The sequence below is a fragment of the Anas acuta genome, chromosome 3, assembly GCF_963932015.1.
Source record: "Anas acuta chromosome 3, bAnaAcu1.1, whole genome shotgun sequence".
NCBI lineage: Eukaryota > Metazoa > Chordata > Aves > Anseriformes > Anatidae > Anas > Anas acuta.
In genome coordinates, this window is record NC_088981.1 from 87862296 (window position 1) to 87883315 (window position 21020).

Below are 21020 nucleotides of genomic sequence, written 5' to 3' on the forward strand. Positions count from 1 at the left end.
ATTAATTACAGTGTTGTGTAATAGGGCTCGAGGATAGATACTTGCTGATAAATGCAGCACAACTGGCCTCTAGTGGCCAGTGATGAAAATAAACATTTCCATCAATGTCTGCAGCATGTTTACGTATATACATAGTAGCTACCAACATTTGTTCCCTTTGTAAAAAGGAAAACAATTTCAGTTGCATATATACTGATACCCAGGATGTGTGGGAGACTCAGAGCTCTCCTCTTCAGAAATTTATCATTGGAAAAGGCTTACTAAAATCACTGTATTTTATCCCTTCATTGAAGATTTAAAAAGAAAAAGATACTTCAGTGCTCAGCTGTTCCACTCTACTCATCTATTCCCCAACATATCTGAGTGGAAAGTAAAAATAAATTCTTGATACATCTCTTTCCAGAGCAGTAACATAACTCTGAAATAGCGAGTAGCATCTGCAGCTCCACAAGCCTCACCAGCAGAATTGCCTATGTGGCTCCAATCAGCTCTGTGGTGCAGGTTTATAGGGTGGCAGGTATAACTGGAGAGGCTTGGGACTGAGATTTCATTGCTATAGATGTGTAAAGGCAGCCTGGTTCTCTGCTGGGGAGTAACTGTCTCTCTCCATGGTCACCTCTCTGGGGAATCCACTGAGAGCAGTAACAAGGGAATTTATCCATCTTCATACAGCTTTTAACAAAAGGTAATGTGAGATATACGCTGAGCACATCCCATGCTGCCAGCTTGAGACCTGATTCCTCTTTTCCAGGTGAGCCAGGCAAAGCCAGCTATGGCAGGGAAGGCCGTGACGGCGTACGAGGTCCCCCTGGGGTGGCCGGTCAGCCTGGAGTGCCTGGTCCTCCCGGCCCTCCTGGCCCTCCAGGGTACTGTGAGCCGTCATCTTGTCGGGTGCAGGCTGGGCAGAGAGCTGGTAAGAACGTGAAAGGGCCATGAGTGGGCAGCGCACGTGCCACCAAGTGCTAGCATCAACTTACTTCCTGCACAGACAGCTGAGAAACAGATAAGGAATGGAGGAGAAACACAGACACAAAGAAACCTTGCAGCCGAGGTTTCAGTAAGGCATTTTAACACAGCGGGTGTCCATTAAAGGTGTACTTAGCAACACAAGTTGGAGCAATGGTGCTTACAAAAACACACGGGCAAGGCCTTTTGGTTCTTCTCCCCTGGGGAAAATAAAAGCACTTGTCTATTAATAGTGTTTTTTTTTTTTTTTTATAAATAAAGAGTTTCCATGAATACTTCTTCTCCCATCCTTAATTTCTTTGTATGATGTACAGTGAAATGACATGTCTTCAGACAACAAATAAAAAAGGATTAGTTTATTTACTTCGGTTGTAGCTATATTTTTTGTGCATGTAAAACACAATCTAGAGCCCCCTGAGCAGGCTCCATCATTTCATACTTGGTCATCTCGATGTACGTACATGGTGCATGGGCTGTGCTAAGCCTCCCTCAGCTCTTCAGCTGTGGAAAGGCAGCGTGGAAACCTGTCCCCTGCCATGCTGTAAACCTACAATCACCGGGGGCTCATGACTAAGCCCTGTGGAATAACCTCTTTGTTTTCCATTCCAATTTGTGTTGCATTCCTAATTTTGGATGAAGCCTATTCCAGCTCAACTCCTGTGTCAAATTCACATAAAAGGCTGGCAGCCATTTTCAAGGGAATGTTAAGTTCCAGAAATGTACCAGTTTCATAGTTGAGATTACCTATTTTAAAGTAACATCTGTGGTTGTACAAAACACAAACAAATAAATGATGTCTTAACCCCCTGTATGCTTTTATATGTGTGTTTATGTTCAATATCAATAAACAGAACAGCTGGAAGGCCACCATTAGACATCCCAAGTTGCCTTTTTTAGATAAACTCAATTTAGAGAAAAATGTGCAATGTGGATATTTTGTTTCTCTCTGTGTAAATTAAACCATTTGTGTTTTTGACTGTACCTTCTCTGAAGCCTGTTCTTTCTCAAAGATGACAATGAAACTATCACATGATGTTTTCTTTCATTTTGCTATTAGTCACCCGCATTTTAAAATACAAACCTCGGCACACTTGCTTTAAACATTATTTTTTTTTCTAGACCTTCGTTGTCTTTTTCTGTTCAAAATGGGAGAATATACAGAAATAACACAAGCAACTGAACTATGTATTTTGCCTCTAACATGTTAGGAGAACACCTAGGAGAAAATATTGTTTTATTATTATATTATAGTATATACTCTGAAGGAAATTGCTGAAGGCAAAACCAAACCCCATAAACCTTCCCCCCAAACAAACCTGATGCGGTAGCTGCATTTAGGAGCTGCTTCCCTGGCACCTCAGCTGGTGACAGAAAATGCCTAAATAAGCTCATGTAGGAGAATAAGAAAAAGCTGCTAATTTGCACATCTGTTTAAGAACACATTAAATGGGATTAATGTTATTAACCTCTGTATGACCCTTGCACAGCCCAGTGTTTTAAATGATGCAATACTGCAAGTCGTAGCTTCAACACTGCTGTCTGTTTAGTTCCACAGAAGCAGCACTGGGTGAGATCTGGGGGAAGAAAGTAGAAATAAACATGACATCCTTCCTAGAGACTCTGGGCAAGACTGATACAGGATGGTTTTCCTACACCTCCTGTTTGGCCAAGCTTTCTCATAACCAACATCTTCTACTTCAATACTACAGGAATTCATCAGAATATATAAGTGCAAAGAAATTCAGTCTTAAGAAACAAATCCAGACAATTGCATATGAGGTGCTTGCCTTGCTCATCTATAGCAGTGTTCCACAAACTTTCAGATTAGGTCAGTTTTTACCGATGTAGGTGATGGTCCTCAAAAGTACGTAGTACAAATAAAGTACAAATAAAACACCAGTGTTAATGACAAATTGTTTCACCAGCAAACTTTTATTTTGATTATAAAGCGTGTAAAACTTAAAAAGAAAAAAACAAAAAACAAAAACAAAACCACTGATAATGAAAGAATTGAACTGATAAATCATACAGAATGAAAATATTATTTTCCATACATAATGCATAAACATAATCAAAAGAAGAAAAACCCCAACATTTAAATATAAATGTGAAGTGCTTTAAAAAATATAGTCTGAAAATGCAAAAAATTCCACAATGGAGAGAAAACATTGATATGTAAAAAACAAACCAGAATTATTACAATCAAACAAATGCAACACTGAGGATCAATTCAATGCAGATGCTATGTAAGTGGACAGCTTGAGATTGGGACAGATTTTATCTGAATAATGGTAGAGCATATATCAAAAAAAATAATAATCAGGAATTGAATGTTAGCAACAGCACATTCAAGGAAATAAAGATTTGGAAAATAAAAGCATAATTACGAAGTTTAAGGCATATTAACTATGGTGATATAGAAAAAAATAATGGTGCTAGTTTAAATAAAAACAGGTAGATGGCACAAAGCAAAGAGGGTGGGAGGTTTTCCAGGCCACTGACAGTATTGCCAATTCTAACAGCTGCTCCTGGACTCTCTGGGTGAGGTCCTGAGTAAGGATTTTTCTCCTGCCTTTCTGGTTCAACAACACAAAACGTGATGAAATGTCTGAATGACAACCTCCTGGAAATCCCTTCTACCACTACGGATCTCTGCCACCACTCATCACCCTCAGGGTGTAACGGCGCTGTGATCATAGATTGTTAAGCTGCACAGTTATATGACTCAAGCATAGGCAGGAGCCCAGAGAAAAACATTCAACAACCGTCTGCAAACTGATAACCAGTTCTTTGCAACCCGACCTGATACCTCAAAGTTTTGACAGATGTGCTTTCCCTACTAGGTTATTAACAAGTATTAAAATACTGCTGCCAAATACTGCACTATATTTTTATATACAAATATATATATAAAACATATATATGACATATTTAAATTGTTAATATAGTGTATATATTTATATATGTATATATACTTAAAGTTTTCTGTCACAGCCATCACTGGACTCAAGCAACCTGGTACGAACAGGTACCAAAAAACTTTTGTGACTATTTTACAAGGCCAAGCTAAAGGATGAGTGACGGCTCTAGAGCACAATTTGAAGCACCTGAAAGAAGGAAGCAAGCAAGGCCGGGGAGGTTACACCAGGATTTGCTTCCATGAATACCCTCATGTGACCTGAGTCTACACAGAGCCAAATCCTTATCTCCAAATTTGCTTTTCCTTCGAAAAGGGAGTGTCAGCAGGTGGTTTGAAGACTACCTGGAAGACAGAGTGAAGGAGAAACTGAGTCCTGTTCGTTCCTCCTGGCAGAACACAGCAGCGACACTCCACATATAAACACATGCTGCACTTTTGCAAATGTTTTGAAATTACTGAGCTAACTGTGTGAGATGTGTTTGCTTGACCTGCTCATAGGATGGACCAGTAAGATGAGGGGTGGATGCCACTGTTCCCAGTATTATTATTTGGCCTTGCAGTTTCTGCCTCCTTTGTACTTAAAATGCAGTCACGGCACCGTCTCTGCACCTGGATCACAGGTAAAGAAGAAAGAGCCTTTATTTTGTAGGGTGTGTTACTCTCATCTCATTTGTTATAACCTCAGTTTTATTCCCCTCCCCTCACTCCTTTCAAAAGGACTACTCAAACTGTGGCAGCTGTAGACAACACATGTAACAAGCCTGCTGAAGCCACTACCAAATTTGAAGAAAAAAAAAATCATGCCAGTGGTCAAATTATCACCTAGCATCCTTTATAATGCCACTGACCTGGGAGTTCTCTTTTTTTCTCCTGGAGAGTTAGTAAGAGAAGAACGAAAACACTTTAACTCACCTGAAGTTAACCACTTTTGGAATGAGAGCGATTGCCTCATTTTTAGACTGGACTGTTCTCTGCATTTGATTCACAGATTATATTAACTTCCCTCAGATTTATTTACCAATTGAGACCAAGGTTTTCCACTTTTTTTTTTTTTTTTCCCTCCAGCCTGTGCTTAAGTTTTGGTGAAACCTTAAGTTTCACCAACCTGTCATAAAGCATGAGCCTGCCCATGGTGTGCTCAGCAGCCCTGTGCCCCACCGGGCTCACTGAAGTGGTTGCCTTCCTTTGCATCCTCTTTTATCCTTCCTTGTGATTTGAAACGTAAAAAAGGAAAGGTTGTGACTTCTGACAGAACCACTATTCATGTACAGAAAGCAGAGAAAGCATAGGAAATGTTGTCATTTTCATTTGGAAGCCTGTTTCACAGATGTAATGAGCAGTGCACACTTTCTATCCACTCAATACATATCCATTGAATTGAACCTTAAATGTTGCAAACCAAAGATAAAATGAAGGAAAGAAGCAACCAGTATGCATGTACTGTGATGAATTCAGTGACAACTGCATATCATTCAGAAATGAAAGAAAACAATAAAATAAGGTATGTCATTGAACTTCCTTCAAATGTATCAACCGGAGACAGAATGTATTTACATTGAAACATCAGTAAATAATTAAAAGCATTTAAGAACAGCAGACTTGGAGATAAAACTGCTAATAAAATACATGTAGACTACATTCTTTTTAGCTACAACTTATTTTGGTCTAGAATCTGTAATGTTTGTTAGCAATTAATATTTGAAAACTGCATTTTCCTAAAGTACGGTGAGGTTTGAGTTGGCTTTGCCAACTTCAACAACAACCAAGGCAAGGTCACAGTTAAACTTGTTCTCCATGGTCTACACCAACCCCTATGAATGGATTTAGAAACCCATCCAGCATCATCTAGTTGTAGTGGTCATAACAGATTTCAGAGAAACTTTACATGATTCAGTAAAGCTCAAATCTAACAAACACAAACCAAAAAAAAAAAAAAAGGCAAATGCAAAAAAAACCAACAACATCGTTTTGTTTCCTGAGATACTTCTCATGTTTTAACATGCTAAGTTAGAGCAGCACTTCTACCGAACTGGTAAATTAAGAAAAGAACTTAGTGGCTGGCTTTAGGCTAGTGTATCTGGAGAAACAAGTGTATAAAATGCTAATGTAGCTGGGGGTGTGTGTGTGTAAGACTTTTATGTAAACATCACAGAAAAATAATAATAAAAAAAAGTGTACACTGACATGAAAAATAGTATTTCACCATTGTGAAAAATAAGTGCTAAAATATATTGTGTGATTATCCATTAATTTAAAAAATATGCATATTTAACAAAGCTGTGCATATCTAACACCTCTCGTAATCCACAATCAGAAACCAGAGGGAGGAGTGACGATGCACTCAATCCCATTTCCTCATCACAGTGCTCTTCTAGCATTAAAACAAATCCAGTTTAAGACAAAAATATCGGATCTTAGAGCATAACTAAGTAGGCTGCACTGCTGCTTGATTGTACAACTGCGATTGTGCTGCTTTAGTTTTTACCAACCTCTGCAGACCTGCTGCTCTCCTGGAGACACCTGCCATTGCGGGGGACGTAAGCGATGCCCAGGGGCTGCGTGTTCTGCTTCTGCACGTTCTATGGTGTGTCTAGATACATAAACAATCTAAGCAAAATTACCTGAAAATAATTACCGAAGAAAGGCAGTATTTCTCCATACACTACCAAGTAAAAAATAAAGGTATTTTAGGAAAAACTACCAGGCTCAAGAACACAACGTGAACTCTGGTGCCATGCAGCTACACAGCACCGGGCCCTTCCTTGAGCTGCTGAGTTCAGCCCTTGCTTTCTCACTGCTCTGGGAAGGTTTCTGCGCTCCCCCGTGTGGACAACAGGAGCTAAGCTGCAGCCTCGGAAAAGTCTGACCCTAAGTTTATTGCCTTCTTCGAGCAAGCCGAGTCGTTCTGTACATAGCTATTAGAAAAAGAGCCCAACACTTTCTTAGCAGGCAATAAAGAGACTTGCCATCAAGTAGAAGTGTCCGACCCTGAACAAGAACAAAGCTTGGAGAGCTTTTAAGAAAGGTTTCAAACATTTTGTTAATTCAGCTCAAAGTTCCAAATACACATTCCCAAATCAGAGAAATACCTTGTGCTGCTGGAAATAACAACCCTCCCTGTCAAGTTTCTTGCAATGTTTACCGCAGCACAGACTGCTCAAAACAAAGATGAAATCGATGTCGTGGATGCCCCAGCCCTGGAAGAGCTCAAGGCCAGGTGGGATGGGGCTTTGGGCAACCTGGTCTAGTGGGAGTGGGCTGGAACTAGTGGATCTGTGAGGTCCCTTCCAACCCAAGCCATTCTATGATGCTATGACACAGCAAATCCCCAAACAGATGAACACCCCCTTGCCCTCCATGGCTCCCCTTTCCAAAACCCCAGAGAGCATCAGTCTAAAACTGCAAACAAATTTCAGGGGCCAAACCTGGAAACCACACAGACACGCGTTTCCAGCTGCATCCTGCTTTCAATTGTAAAAATGCGGAGTTGGAGCAACCCCATGTGAAGGGAAGTCAAGCTGGGATTAATTCTGTGAAGAACATGAAATCTTTAAAAAAGGTATCAAGAGAGCCCATGTAACAAAATACCCGTTTTCTCATGTGAGAAAATTAAATTGGGCTTTTAGCAAAACAAAAAATTATGCATCAAGGGTAATTACCAAAGTAATTACCTGCAGATAAATTCAAAGTTCAAATGTTCAACTACATTTTAAAAGACCTTTAGATTTGAGCCCCAAGAAAAGAAAAAGGCATCTGTAGGAAATAAAGATGAAAAAATAAATTTCTTCAAATATAAAAAGTGTTCTACTTTCTGCTCAATTCAAGTAAATTAAAATACAGGAATTGCATCTGGCAACTAATAAATGCTCAGTTTCAGCTAGCTAAAAGCCCCAAAATATACAGACATAACCCTAAGACAGCGTGACAGTCTATGTACAGCATTCCAGAAGGGGGCTGCTCAGAACCCTTTCAATCTTGTGATATTCCCTAAAAGACAGCACCCTTTTTGATATTATCACAGAAAATGAAGTTTAAAATTAACTTACAAAGTAAAAAAATATTTCCATTTTACATACATTGGAATTACTAGAGAAGGAAAACAAAACGTTCCTGTGGGCTGCCTGGCCAGCAGTTCATTTGAAAGAATTGAACACGGTGCGCGGGGCCCGGGTCTTTGCGGGGTGAGCTGCCCACCCCCAACACCACCAGGGTGGACATCGAGTGAGGCACCACGGCAGCCATCGGAAGCACTCCCTCTCGCACCGCTGGGCCAGCTTGTAGAGAGGAAAAGACCAGACCTGGAGGGGCAGGTGACGTCGGAGAGAAAACCGAGGAGCGTTTATAGGCACGGGAGGTCTGAAGCAGGAGCAGGAGGTGTGGAGCTCTGCACCGGTGGGAGGAGTTGTCCCAAATGTGCCTTCATCATGGTGCAATGAAGGTGCCCCGGTGGGGCCTGCAGGGACAGAGGGCCACTGCTGCCTGCTGGGGCACTGCGAGGGGTGGGCAGGAGAGGAGGCTGAGAGCTGCAAGCTGTTCATGGGCTTTGACCCAAGTCTCAGTACTTACAGGACATGCACGTAACACCCTGAGCCCCTGCAGCATGCCTCCAAGTGCAGCGTGTTGCAGCTCTCCATCAGAGATCAGGCTTGTGACACGCCATCGGTTTTCTGGCATCCTCCTTCCAGCTCACCTCTCCTGTCCCGGGTGCCAAGATGCCAATTTTCCATCCCTGTGTTCAGTTAAACATTTTCCTTCTGCTAAGCACCTTCCTCCCTCAAAACGTGTGCTTAATACACCAAGTGACACTTGGAGGTCGCTCCCAGGGTATGATTTTCTTCTTAGCAAGTGTGACTGAAGACTCACCCTGCTCCCTGGATACCTAATGTGACTCTACAAGGTACAAATCTTTCTTCTCTTGGTCTGGAAGCAAGTGCTAGGAACTCTACCCAGAACAAATGTCAATATATTATTTTAGTCTCCCACCATTATTACTGTTTTTAAGTCAAGATCAGAAGTCAGACATTAATTTTGTATGAGAGCTTCTCTGGAATCCAACACTCCCAATCTGGGAGCACTTCACTGCCACCTGACTGAGCGGCTGGCTCCTTCGGCACTGCTGAAGCACGGCAGCCACCAAGACCACTCGCCTGCCTACAGCAGGACAGCATTACCACCTTCCTAACGACAGAATTCCCTTAATAGCATTTTCAATTTCTATTACACTGTAGCCAGTTCCTTAGGACTAATCTACAATTGTCTGTTTCCCGATTATAAGGAGTGAAATTTTGGCCAACCCTTCTACCTCCTTTTCAGAGTCAGGCTCTGTACAATTGGTTTTCTCCACCTTTTCTTTTGGCCACTCCTTTGAGCTCTGTATGATTTGCGTGTTGTTCTCTTTTGTTCTTTACTGACAATGCCTGGTCATTTACCCAATGCTTGCAAGCTGCATGCATTCAAGACCCATGCCTGACAACTTCAGAGGACAGTTTCCTTATTTTTCCGAACTTCTCTTGAACTTCAACTATTTTTATTTTTGCAGCCAGTTATAAGGACCTGTGAATTTTACACTTTACTGGTTTCAAGTTCTTCTGAAACTTATTTCAGGATGTAATTCTTGCAGGAGAAATAGGAAAATGCGCCTTTTGTAGATCAGGGACTTATGAAGGTTTCTTCTCCAGATGTCACTGCTAACATGTGTGCTCTTGCTAAAGCAAGATGTCTTTTTTGTAAGCAGACATAATGGCAGAGTAGCTTGATCACAAGCAATGATAATACACTTACTGAGTTCACATGACCATTAGAAGGTGTCCCAGTTCTCAGTGAAGAACACCAGGAGTCCCTACCACTCACACCTGGAGTGTATATACAACCGTGACTAAACCAACGTTCAAGTTCTCAGTTGGAACATCATTCATTCAACAGAAACACCCCTTAGTGCTACACCTGGTGAATTCCCAGTCAGTCTGAATCTGAACTGGATGGGAGTAGAGATCATAAAAATATCTGTTTCTTTCTTTGACATCTAGAAAATTATATAAGTGGTTGGTAGCGCTCGTGGTACATGATGCAGACCTGGTTCAGGGGGTGTGCCAGAGCCTCCTCAGGGGACGGTAACATTTAGTCTGAACAGAGTTCCTAGCACTCCAGCTAAGATCCTACATTCACCACCAATGGGTACACTTTAAAACTTCAGAACAGCATTTTCTCTGTTTAAACTTCACCACCGGTAAGAAACATCAAGCCAGCTTACATACTGAGGCATATGTACTGCCTTAAGTTATAATAAAATATTTTTTGTTTGAAGAAAGAAGCTTATGAAAATTATTTGGGCCTATTTTCTCCTCTAAGCAAAATAAATATGAGAAACATAACACATGGAATGCACTCTGGAAAATAAATGTCATCATTTCGCAATTATGACACTGCAAATAGAATAGAAAAAGGCTCAATTCCACGCCTTACAAATTATCTACAGACCATGCAGTGTCAAGGGAACAAAAAATGCACCAAGTATTTCAAAGATTAAATTAACTTATTGAGAGGAGTGAAAAGTGATTGTGAACCCAAGTGTCTATGGGAGAGGGTTTTTATTTCCCACTGGTGCGTGACCGAGTCTGTGCTACATGGTAATAGCAGTCTGCTGGATTGCATCTTCCATTAGGTCCAGGTGGCCCCTGCGGTCCGGGTGACCCTGGAGTTCCTGGTGAGCCGGGCAGGCCAGCAGCTGGTGGAATAAAGTTAGGATTAGCATAGTCCTTGCCAGAGCACATGCAATGTCTTGCCTTACATCTCTGAAAGTTCGCTTCATGCGAGCTAATCTGCCAGAAGGCTGGCGTACCTGAGCTCACGCTATGGCAAAAATCAGGAGGAAATTCACTGATGTAAAATGCGGGAGAACCAGGAGAAAGGCATGTTAGTTCATAAATAATGATAGCGTAAAATAAATCTGGAGACTTGTACCTGCAGGGCCAGGTGGTCCAGGATTACCAGGCAGTCCAATTCCAGGCTCACCTCTTTCCCCTTTCTGTCCTCTATAACCTACACAGAATAAAGATATGAAAATAAGAGTGTCCTCTTATTACAAACAGCAATCTTCTATAGACCTTGTTGACAAGAAATTACCATGACAAATGTAATTTTGAAAATTCATGCTCACATGCTCACCTCTTTTTTTTTTTTTTTTTTTTTAAACCCGTGACTGTCATTGACTATCATTGTTTTCTAGGACAGCTGTTGCATTTCTATGTTCCTTCTGGAAAATATGAGGATTTCTAGCAGTTGCACCCTCTGCCAGAGGACCCTCACTATATTTAACATCCTGACCTTTTCCATTTTTTTTCCAAATTTTTAAACTTCCTGAAGTTTCTGTCAAAATGAACTGAACGTATATGCTGCTCCAACTCCATCTGTTTGATGAAACGATATAAAGCACCAACCAAAGGGCCATCTGGAATCCAACCCCATCTTTAACTGACCGTACTCACAGGACCATAACTGCAGCCAGCCAGCCCGTCTGTGACAGCCCACAAACTGGGTGAGACTTTGACCTCCTTACTCTATATAAACCCTGATGTCTGCACTTTTTAGCTGTAAACTTGGGCTGGAAGCTGTATGCTTTGATATTCTCCTATGTGTAAGAGAAGATCTATTCACTCTCCAGTGTTATGCACCTGCCCTTACTTGGAAGTTGTCTTCAGACCTTGTGCAGATTAGGGGTGCTAGCACAGAAAGCCTTCTTTAATGCAAGTACCTACATGTTAACAAGGTGATTACGAATCATACTTTGAATATTTCTCTTCATTTTCTTCTCAGGACAAAGTTTTGTATTTTTCTAAATAGCTTCCCTCTTCTCACATGGTACAATTCCTATATAACTTTTTTTTTTTCCCCTTAAACTGTTCATAAAAATTTTTATTAGTTGGAAATACTGGCTGCTTTAGAAAGAAGGGTTCATGGGTACCGGTATAACATTTTGCCTCATATTTCAAGTAAGAAGTCCTTCTAAAAGTGCAGCTTTTCTGTTTAAACTATGTAATTTATGTAGGACAGGGGATGACAGCATTTTTAAAGGAACAAGAGTGACACCTTCCACAACCCCTTACTTTAAAAGGGATTTTAAGAAAACCCTCTTGCCTCCCCTCCCCAAGACCCCAGATGTTGGTATGTAAGGTGACATGTTGAAGATTAATTTGCCACCTTCTGGTCACACGTAGAATTAAATTTGTTCTGCTTCCAGGACCAGCCCATTTCCAGTGTCATGTATGCCATACAAGAAACCCTCCTGTGAAGAGCTATAACGTAGTTTAAATTAAAAGAGAAGAGGTGTAGCTGACCAGTCAGCATAGTGGCATCAGTCCACCTGATGTCTCATGAAGAATAATAGGCACTGGCAGACAGAAGGCAAAGGTGGTCCTGTCAGTGCACTGCAGTCTATGGCAACACTGGTACTTTACAGGACAATCCAGAAGGAAGCTACTCAAAGTGCTGTGGGTACCAATTCCGGGTTGTTACAACAGACACAATGCAAGAGGAATGGTACACCAGTACTCAACCTTTGTTAAACACAGGCTTACTGTACACTTCTGTAGAAGGGCTATTATTACCTGTTGCGTTCTGGATTTCAAAACAGAGCATGGATGATCTTTTATCAATTATCTGTCAACACCCCACAAAGGCAAAAACATTTCAAAACACATGCAGAGTGACATGCACAACATAACAAAAGGAAACAAACTGATTAAAATCTCACAGAGAAACAAACTGATCATGCATCCTGGTAACCGAGTTGTGTTAAACAGAAGTGTGTGAGGCATATATGCACGTAAGATATGAAGGCTTGGAAAAGGGTATATGATGGTGTTTCTATTCAGTTGTGAACCTTGATTTTCTCTTCAGTGACCGTAGTAGTGCTTTATAACTACATCAAGTTGGTTGACTCTGAAAACCTTGAGTAATACATGATAGTTGCTACTGTTTAAGAAGCTCAATCACACACTCACAGGATCTATTACACTTCCTATTTATTACACATCTCTAAGTTTCTTAATTTACAATAGATAATTACAGTACATTTCTCACTACAAACCCAGTTAAGTTGTAATTTTACAAAGTAGTGCTGCCACTAATCATTGTTTTGAGGAAAAAGAGAGAAATCACATTTACGATGTATCACATTTACAAAGTCCATGGTAACCATTACTGTAGATATATGACACAACACAGTTGAAAAGGGACTGAGATAAACCAAAAGGCTCTGTAAACATCAACGGAATTCAAGACAATAAGGAAGAAACCACAACAGTACAAACAGCAGCCTGCCTATGCAAATGTAAGAATGAGGGTAGTGTAAACAATTAACTGGTTGTATTTGAATACATATACAAAGGTGTAGGTTGCACATAGTGGCAGATGTTCTCTTGACACTGAAACTTAATACAAAAATTCCCAGGTATCTTTTCTAAAAATAAGGCTTTATTTCACAAAATATAAGCATATTCGTAAACAGGCCTATATGTAAACAGTCTAAACAATGTCATATGTAATTTTGGTAGTAAAATATTGGATTTTAAATGAGGTATATTTGCTCAGAAGTAGGTCCATGATTATTCTTCTAGAGGTTAATAATACCTTCTCTCTGAGCTTAAAGCGACAAACTCATATTTAGTCAAAGGAAAATATTACCATACACTTACGTGAGATTTTGATTTATTGTTTTTAACATAAAGGCACATATAAGATGTCTGTTTTTACTGGTAGAATTACAATGCCAGTAAGAGGTACCTGCTTAATTCAAAAGGTTTCAGCAAAGCTTTCACTTGGGTTCCAGGAGTTTTGGTGTAACTCCTACAACCCAAAATTTGTTGTATGTAAACATGTACCCAACATGGGTAGTATGGTAAACAAGTGGTAGTAGTGTGTAGCAAGGATCTATTTAAAAAGAGAAGCATTCTTCTTCTGTTCATAGACTGGTCATAGCTAAAATGAAGCTTTTGGTTCAGTGCTCTGTCAGAACTACAAATATCACATACAGAAGCATCACTGTTGCAACACCCTCAGCTCTACTTGGAAATGACGCAAGTCTGTGTCTACGTGTTGTGGAGGTAAAAAGGAGTCTCATTTAAACAGCTCCAAAAGGTGTTCTGCCTACATTGCTGAGACCTTCTCCCATCCACATGGATAATGCAATAGCTGAAACCAGCATGCCAGTATCCAGAGAAATCTGATGTTCTTTAATATGAATGTGAAGCAAACACATTAACATGACAGGGAACAATGATTCTGAAGTATCCACGGTATTTTACTGTGCAAATGCATATGAATGCATAAGAATGCATATCACTGCATTCTTACAAGCAAAAAACTGCAAAGCAACCTCACGGCTGAGAGGTAGTAACTGAGTTTCAGATCAAAGTAAAACAGGTTAAACCTACACAGCAAAAAAACAGTTTACAAGAGGTAACAGTTTAAAGCAGTACAGCTGTTTCAGAAGAGTGACTGTATCTGGACAACATCCACTACAATGGGCTCATGATGTCAACCAAGGTTCCTAGATGCTCCTACCGTGCAAATTATTATATTAAAAGCTCTAAATTTCACTTCAGGAATCAACAATAAAAACAAGGAATTTTCACTACTCATCAGATGGTCTTTTTATTTCCTGATTCCTTGAGGCTACCATGAGCTATGAGGACTCTTATGTTTCCTTATTTTGATAAAAATAGTGAGGCTTAATCAGGATGAATACTTCTTTCCATATGAGAAAAATCATCATATTAATGTAAACGATAATATGCATCTCTTGATTACAAAGTTCTCTGAAGGGAATTTTGTCTGATGGACCAAAATTCATATTGTATTATAGATTAAAAAATTGAATTAAATTAACAGAGTCAGTTGAACTCTTTCCTGTAACACCTGGCAGTCTGACTGCCTGCAGATGGATGGCATTGTTATAACTTGTCAGTAAAATCTTGAAATAAACTTATTCCTTCTCTACAAGACTCTTGCATCATTTACAACACTGGTAACACTGCCTCACAGTATCAGTTTACTGATGCATATGCTATAGGTTATTTTTTAAAAAGAATATATAGAGAGATATTCCAATCACTACTATACAACCTGTTTAAATACCAATTGCATATTTCATCATTTATTTTGCAACTCTTTGGTGGTTTTAAAGAGCTAGCAGCTCTTTATATATGCTTTTTGAAGACCGTGCCCACGCTTCCTAGACTTAGTATCTGTGTTTTCTGCTTCTGAGTCTAACCTCCGCCAATGAGTTTACTGGGCAGGAGGCTTCCACCTCATGGTGGCATCAGAGCAGACTGACTCCTAAGGAAGCCACACTGGAGGGACTCCACACTGGAAAGACTCTTCTAAGCTGCAGGCTAAGCACCTCCACGAACACATGGCAATGCCTGCTCCCTCCCACTGGCCAGAGCTCTGCTCAGCATGCAGCATCACAAACTGCTCTGGAGGTGTTTGTCCTATTAATTATTCTTCAAAACTATCTACCTTTTTTTTTTTTTTTTTTTTCCCCCACTGACTTTTTTGGACAAGTGACTCTTTCACTCTGCTAGCACAGATGTGCATTACTGTGCACAGCAAAACCCTATTAAAAACCAGTTGTTGCCAATCTGGGCTACAACCGAGTGAGAACCACAATAATGAATACCTGGCAGTCAATACCAAATACCCCCAATGCATGTTCTCTGTCTGGCCTCCCAGGTGGGTAGGTGAACATAACATGCTTCCTCACTGACTTGGACACACGTGCACACAGCATGCTACCTTGATGGTCTCAGACACACATGCACATAACATGCTTCTCCAAGAAGTCTTGTCTGCTCTGTCCTTTATGGTTGAAAATAAACTGAAATATGCAATGATACTTTGCAATCTGCTCAGAGATCTGAATTTCTTTTTAGCTGTTGGCACAAAACAACAAGACGCACAGGCACAACTGGGAAAGGCATGAAATGTACTTGTAAGTGTGCTTCTCTCACGGTAATCTCTCTTACTCATAGTGTAATAAGGAGGCATGACAAATTTTTGGTTTTCTTGCCTTTGAAGTATGATTTTCTATATCTTTTGATATATCAAAAGAGAAAAAAGTAAATGCATTTTATGATTATTAAAAAGTAATGAAAGAGAAGTAAATGCTTCTCACTTAGCTTAATGCTTATGAAAAAAGGTTATTGATAAAATAAATGGAATTTTGTGTACATGGGGCACTACTTTTACTTAAGCATAAGGCATGAAAAAGCAGCTTTATTATTTTTTTCAAGCATAGCTATCACCTTTACTTTTGATGCTCTCTAGCTGGAAATGAAGCCTAGTATAACAATCTCAGAGGCATCTGAGACTATCCACCACATACATACTCATTGAACAATCTGCCACCAACATTAAAGGTGACTGTTTACAGTGATCTGAATATTCAGATAATGATGAAGTCAGTGCTGTAAGATTATAAGGCTTTATTGTTTTCCTCGATCCTTTATTCTTGTTCTTCTCATTCTGAGCTCATCTCATTTTTCAAGCTTCTGTCAGGGGTTTGCGCTTATCAGTGTTAGTAAGTCTTTATTCTTCTGATAGCTTTAGGATCCACACATCTTCAGTTTTGCTTTCATGTTCTTCATTCCAGTCTGACTTGCTCTGACTCCAGAGCAGACCAAACTAACAAAAGATAATAATAAAGAACTACCTACAGATAAACTGCAAATTACATATTGCCCACAAAACATTATTAATGGATAAATTCTTTTTTTTTTTTTTTTTCCTTTTATTCTGTTCTCCTCTTCCTTTTAATCTTGGATAGGTTGAGTCTACAGTATTACACAGCTATGATGATCTTGGATTTCTTGAAGCTAATTTTGCAGTGAAGGACAGTTCACTGGAATGAGCATCTTATACTGTCTGAGTGCATTGAAATGTACAAAATACCATTAAGAGTAGAGTGAAAACCTTATTGTTCTGAAACTGATTTGTGAAAATAGATTACTTCACAGTAAGAAGGATGCATGCTGTAATATTTCAGTTTTCACTGCTCCTTAAAAAACAGTATTTGCCTTCAATTTTTCCTCCCCTGTGTTGTCCCAGGATCAGAGCTGAAAGTACTCACATTTGGAATTCAAGTTTTTTTTTTTTCTTAAAAAACATTGTCTCTCAATAAGGAATAGGATGTAAATAGTTACATTAGAGTGCTGGCTTAATTTTTCCTCTGTGTTCAAGTATTTTGGACAGGAAATAACTGGTACAGCACTCCAGATATCTGTCAGTTTTAGATATCTGTCAGTAATTAATTTGATAATTTATTAGACTCAAATGCACTGATTAGGAGTTTCAAATCAGTAAAATCCACACATTTACTATGGGTTAATATTTAGATCTAGTCTGGAAAAATATAAGTACAGTTTTAAAAGTTAATCATTAGGAAGCTAGGTAGGTAATCCTGGTTTATTTAATAACCATTAGCAAGTGTATAAGGATTTTAAGATACAATTCATGGAACCATTTTTTGGAATTCCTACCTTGAAGCCCACGTTCTCCAGGTGGCCCTGGTAAACCATCCTTTCCTGGGGGCCCTGGCAATCCATCTTTTCCTGGGGGTCCTGGTTTTCCATGAGCTTGGGAGGCAAGCATTGCAGCAGGCAGCTTCAACTGGGATACAAACTGAGCCATCCTTTCTTCATTAACAAAGGACACAAGAAAAAATGCTAAGAAATATGTTCACAATACATGAAAATAAATAAACCCCAAAGTTCCAGATAAAGTAAGTTTCAACAAGTAAGGTGTTTAATCCTTCTAAATTTTCAGCAGTATTAAATACTCCTATAAGTACTGAGGTCTTTAGTTCAAGTGAGTTCATGTCTGAATCTTTACCCATTGCAATAATCTGAACGGATTTGTACTAAATTCATGTACTATCTTTTACTGATGTAGTCCAATATTTTAAATGACTTCTGACTCCTGCTGGTGAAGTACTTGAAATACATGAATGCAGAATAATTAGTATTTAACATACCTATGAAGGGTACCTTTTATAACTCATATTAAGTTGCAAAGTAGAGCTCAAATACTGTGAACACTTCTTGGGATGTGCTGAAATCTTAGAAACAGTTGTAAAAAGATAAATGCTCAGCAAACATTATTGACAGCAGAGATTTCAGCATGAATTGTTGAAGCTCTTGGAGTAAAGTGCACTTGCTAACATTTCAGCATTCTTTAGAGGCAGACAAAATAGATGCTAACCTTGAATCTGTCTCAGTTACACTGGATTAAAAATCTTAACTAAGTACTCCACACTTGATCTAATATTTACTCTGCCAGAGTTTTAGAACTTGAGTAGAGTGGCCATCAAACAGAAAATAAGCATAATGACAGAAAACAGGCAAAATGAAACAAAGCCTAAACCAGAAGATTTGTGGGTACACAGCTGCGGTGTAGAAAATGGAATAGTTACAAAGACAAAAGGCAGGACACCTTTTAATACTTTCTTTTTATGAATAGACTAAACATCTATTAGCATTCCATTTGAATGGGAAAAGGAGGTAACTTCAGCCAACTATCTGCTCTTCAAATACACAACAGGCTGAACTTTTAAGGGGTGGCAATCTGGGTAAGTGTGAAAATACACGGTAATACCCTTGTTATAAAGTGGAAAACTCCCTGAATAGTTTGATAAGTCTCAAACTTTATCTGGTGTCTTTCATCCCTAGAAGCTGAAGAGGTTTGTATCCACAGATACTGATGATGAAATAGCTACGCGTATTGCAGACATAAGGCATTGCAATGGAGGAGAAGTTACTGTCAAGATGTATTCTAGCAGCCCCTTGCTTCAGACATCCATCTGAGTTGCAGCTTTTCAGCTCTGACTAGGAAAATGCTGGGGAATAAAAATATTTCCTTTTCAGCCTAAGGACACAACTAAGAAAGCTTATACAGTACAAAGGCCTTGGCTGGATCTTGCACTTGTTTAAAACTGCCAGAAGTTGATGGTCTGCAAGGGGGCTTTGGATCTCCACATAGCTGTTTGCTGAAAACGAACAGCAGTTTAGACCTGTGTGACACAAAGCTGTTAAGTCTTTATCTAAACAGTCACTAAGTGGCCATACAATTCTGTATTTCTATTGTGTCCATTTCACTATTTTTTCAGTGTCTTACTGGTACATTGCAGACACATATATGTGCCAGTATGTATCTAAAATTATACATACATATGTTTGTTATTATGATTTGGAGCAAGTTATCTTTTAATGCTGATCTTTTACATAAGGAAGCACTCTGGCTAACATATTCTGACTTATAATAGTTTGAACATAGTTATATGAAATCGACAAACAGCAGCTAAGCATAGCTATAGCAACAAGGCAGCTATTATGCACCATGTGAGTTATATGACTTAAAGAAATGTATAAAAAGGCTATAGTAAAATAAAAACTTTTAGAATAGAATTTAAGACTTACATTTAGTTGTATAATACTTATTTGTCTTACCTTCAAAAACCTTAAGAACTTCTTGTTTGATATATTTTTTTATTTCTTCAAGTGAAACCGTATCAGCCTGATGAGGAAACAAAAAGGTGATATATACTGGAAGAAACATACAGAGGGTACTTTACAATGCTACAGAATAAAAACATGCTGAAATTAATACTAAGAGAAAAAAGGTTTCACCAAAAATTAAATATTCTAAAATCTGTGTTACTCACTTAGCTACAAAGTTTGCAAATAAATTATAACACTATAAAGGCCACTAACACCATAGAGTAGAAGAGGTACACTCAACCACTAGGATGATCAGCACTTATGTGTTTTGAAAGTAATTTGCATAAGACCGTAAAGAAGTCGATTAACACTGTCTTTAGTAGCCTTTTGTATAACATTTGGCAACTTGTCACCCCCTTTAGGGGGCTCACTACTTCCATGCACAGCCAATGAAATAGAACTGTATCACAGGACCAATAATTTCAATGCAAAAGGTTTTTAGACCATTATCTTATCTGATTTAGAGCCTCTTATTAATTAAAAAGAACCCACAACATGTATGTGTGCGTACATGGAGACAAACTAAAGTACATACTACTGACAGGAAGCACTTCATCGTCTTTTTAAATGCAAATTTCTCCTTTATTAAGAATCATATTTGTATGCCTGCTTTTCTCTCTCATTTGCAAATATGTCAGCTCTTAAGTTTATGAAAAACTTTAAAATTAGCTGTATTAAGTAGCCACACTGATTTGTCAGGAGCTAGATAAATAAATAAAGTTTACGTAGAGCACACAATTTTATTTTATTTTATTTTTTAAATTAAAAAGAACTGCTTCATCATCTTGGTTTATTTTTTCCACATGTGTGAACAGAACACTGAAATAATCTCAGAGATATCCTGACTTTTATGATACTGTGGTATCATAAAAATGTCTGTTTGAAGTCATGCTGCTCAGCACACACTCAGCAGACACCTTCACAGAATCACAGAATCACAGAATTTCTAGGTTGGAAAAGACCTCAAGATCATCGAGTCCAACCTCTGACCTAATGCTAACAGTCCCCACTAAACCATATCCCTAAGCTCTACATCTAAACGTCTTTTAAAGACCTCCAGGGATGGTGACTCCACCACTTCCCTGGGCAGCCCATTCCAATGCCTCACAACCCTTTCAGTAAAGAAGTTCTTCCTAACATCTAACCTAAAACTCCCCTGGTGCAACTTCATCTCTTTTGAATTCAAAAGCAACCAACAAACCCTTTTTATTTTCTTACCAGTAAACCTGGGGGGCCTGGTGAACCTGGGGGACCTTGATGACCTGGTGATCCTGGATGGCCTCTGTCCCCTGGTGGCCCAGTAGGACCCATGGCCCCCTTTTCTCCTGATGGGCCAGGTTTCCCTCTTTCACCTTGTGGACCTTTGTCTCCTGGAATACCCTGATCTCCCTGTGTAAAATAAAAGTATAAAGAAAACAACTATTGAAACTGGAAAGATCACCAAGAATGCTAGAGAAATTTCTTCCTTGTTCAGAAATTGATTTTTATTAGACCAATAAGTTGTGCAGGGAAGCTGATTTACATGCTAATCCTTGCCTCTGAAAACACAGCAAGTAATGTTTTGTTTTCTTACACTTTTAAAG

At 39.2% G+C, this 21020-nt stretch overlaps 2 protein-coding genes across 15 annotated transcripts in view; one reads left to right on the plus strand and one right to left on the minus strand.

Annotated features, from left to right (window-relative positions):
* The window catches only part of COL9A1 (collagen type IX alpha 1 chain), a 64833-nt gene extending 63504 nt beyond the window's left edge, over positions 1-1329 (plus strand). Inside the window, exon 38 of the mRNA XM_068678255.1 lies at positions 752-1329. Coding sequence (XP_068534356.1) covers positions 752-936 — 185 coding nt within the window. The 3' untranslated portion in view covers positions 937-1329. The remainder of the gene's footprint in view (positions 1-751) is intronic.
* Positions 1330-9310: 7981 nt separating this feature from the next.
* Positions 9311-21020, minus strand: part of COL19A1 (collagen type XIX alpha 1 chain) — a 201009-nt gene continuing 189299 nt past the window's right edge. For 13 of the 14 annotated variants that reach the window (XM_068678250.1, XM_068678247.1, XM_068678246.1 and 10 more), the window contains 5 exons: positions 20656-20826; positions 19387-19453; positions 17422-17577; positions 10847-10924; positions 9311-10610 (listed from right to left, as the gene is read on the minus strand). In XM_068678250.1, the coding sequence (XP_068534351.1) occupies positions 10474-10610; positions 10847-10924; positions 17422-17577; positions 19387-19453; positions 20656-20826 (609 nt within the window). In that variant the 3' untranslated portion in view covers positions 9311-10473. Of the gene's footprint in view, positions 10611-10846; positions 10925-11046; positions 16568-17421; positions 17578-19386; positions 19454-20655; positions 20827-21020 lie in introns of those variants that run through there. The other variant, XM_068678248.1, reaches the window with a different exon arrangement.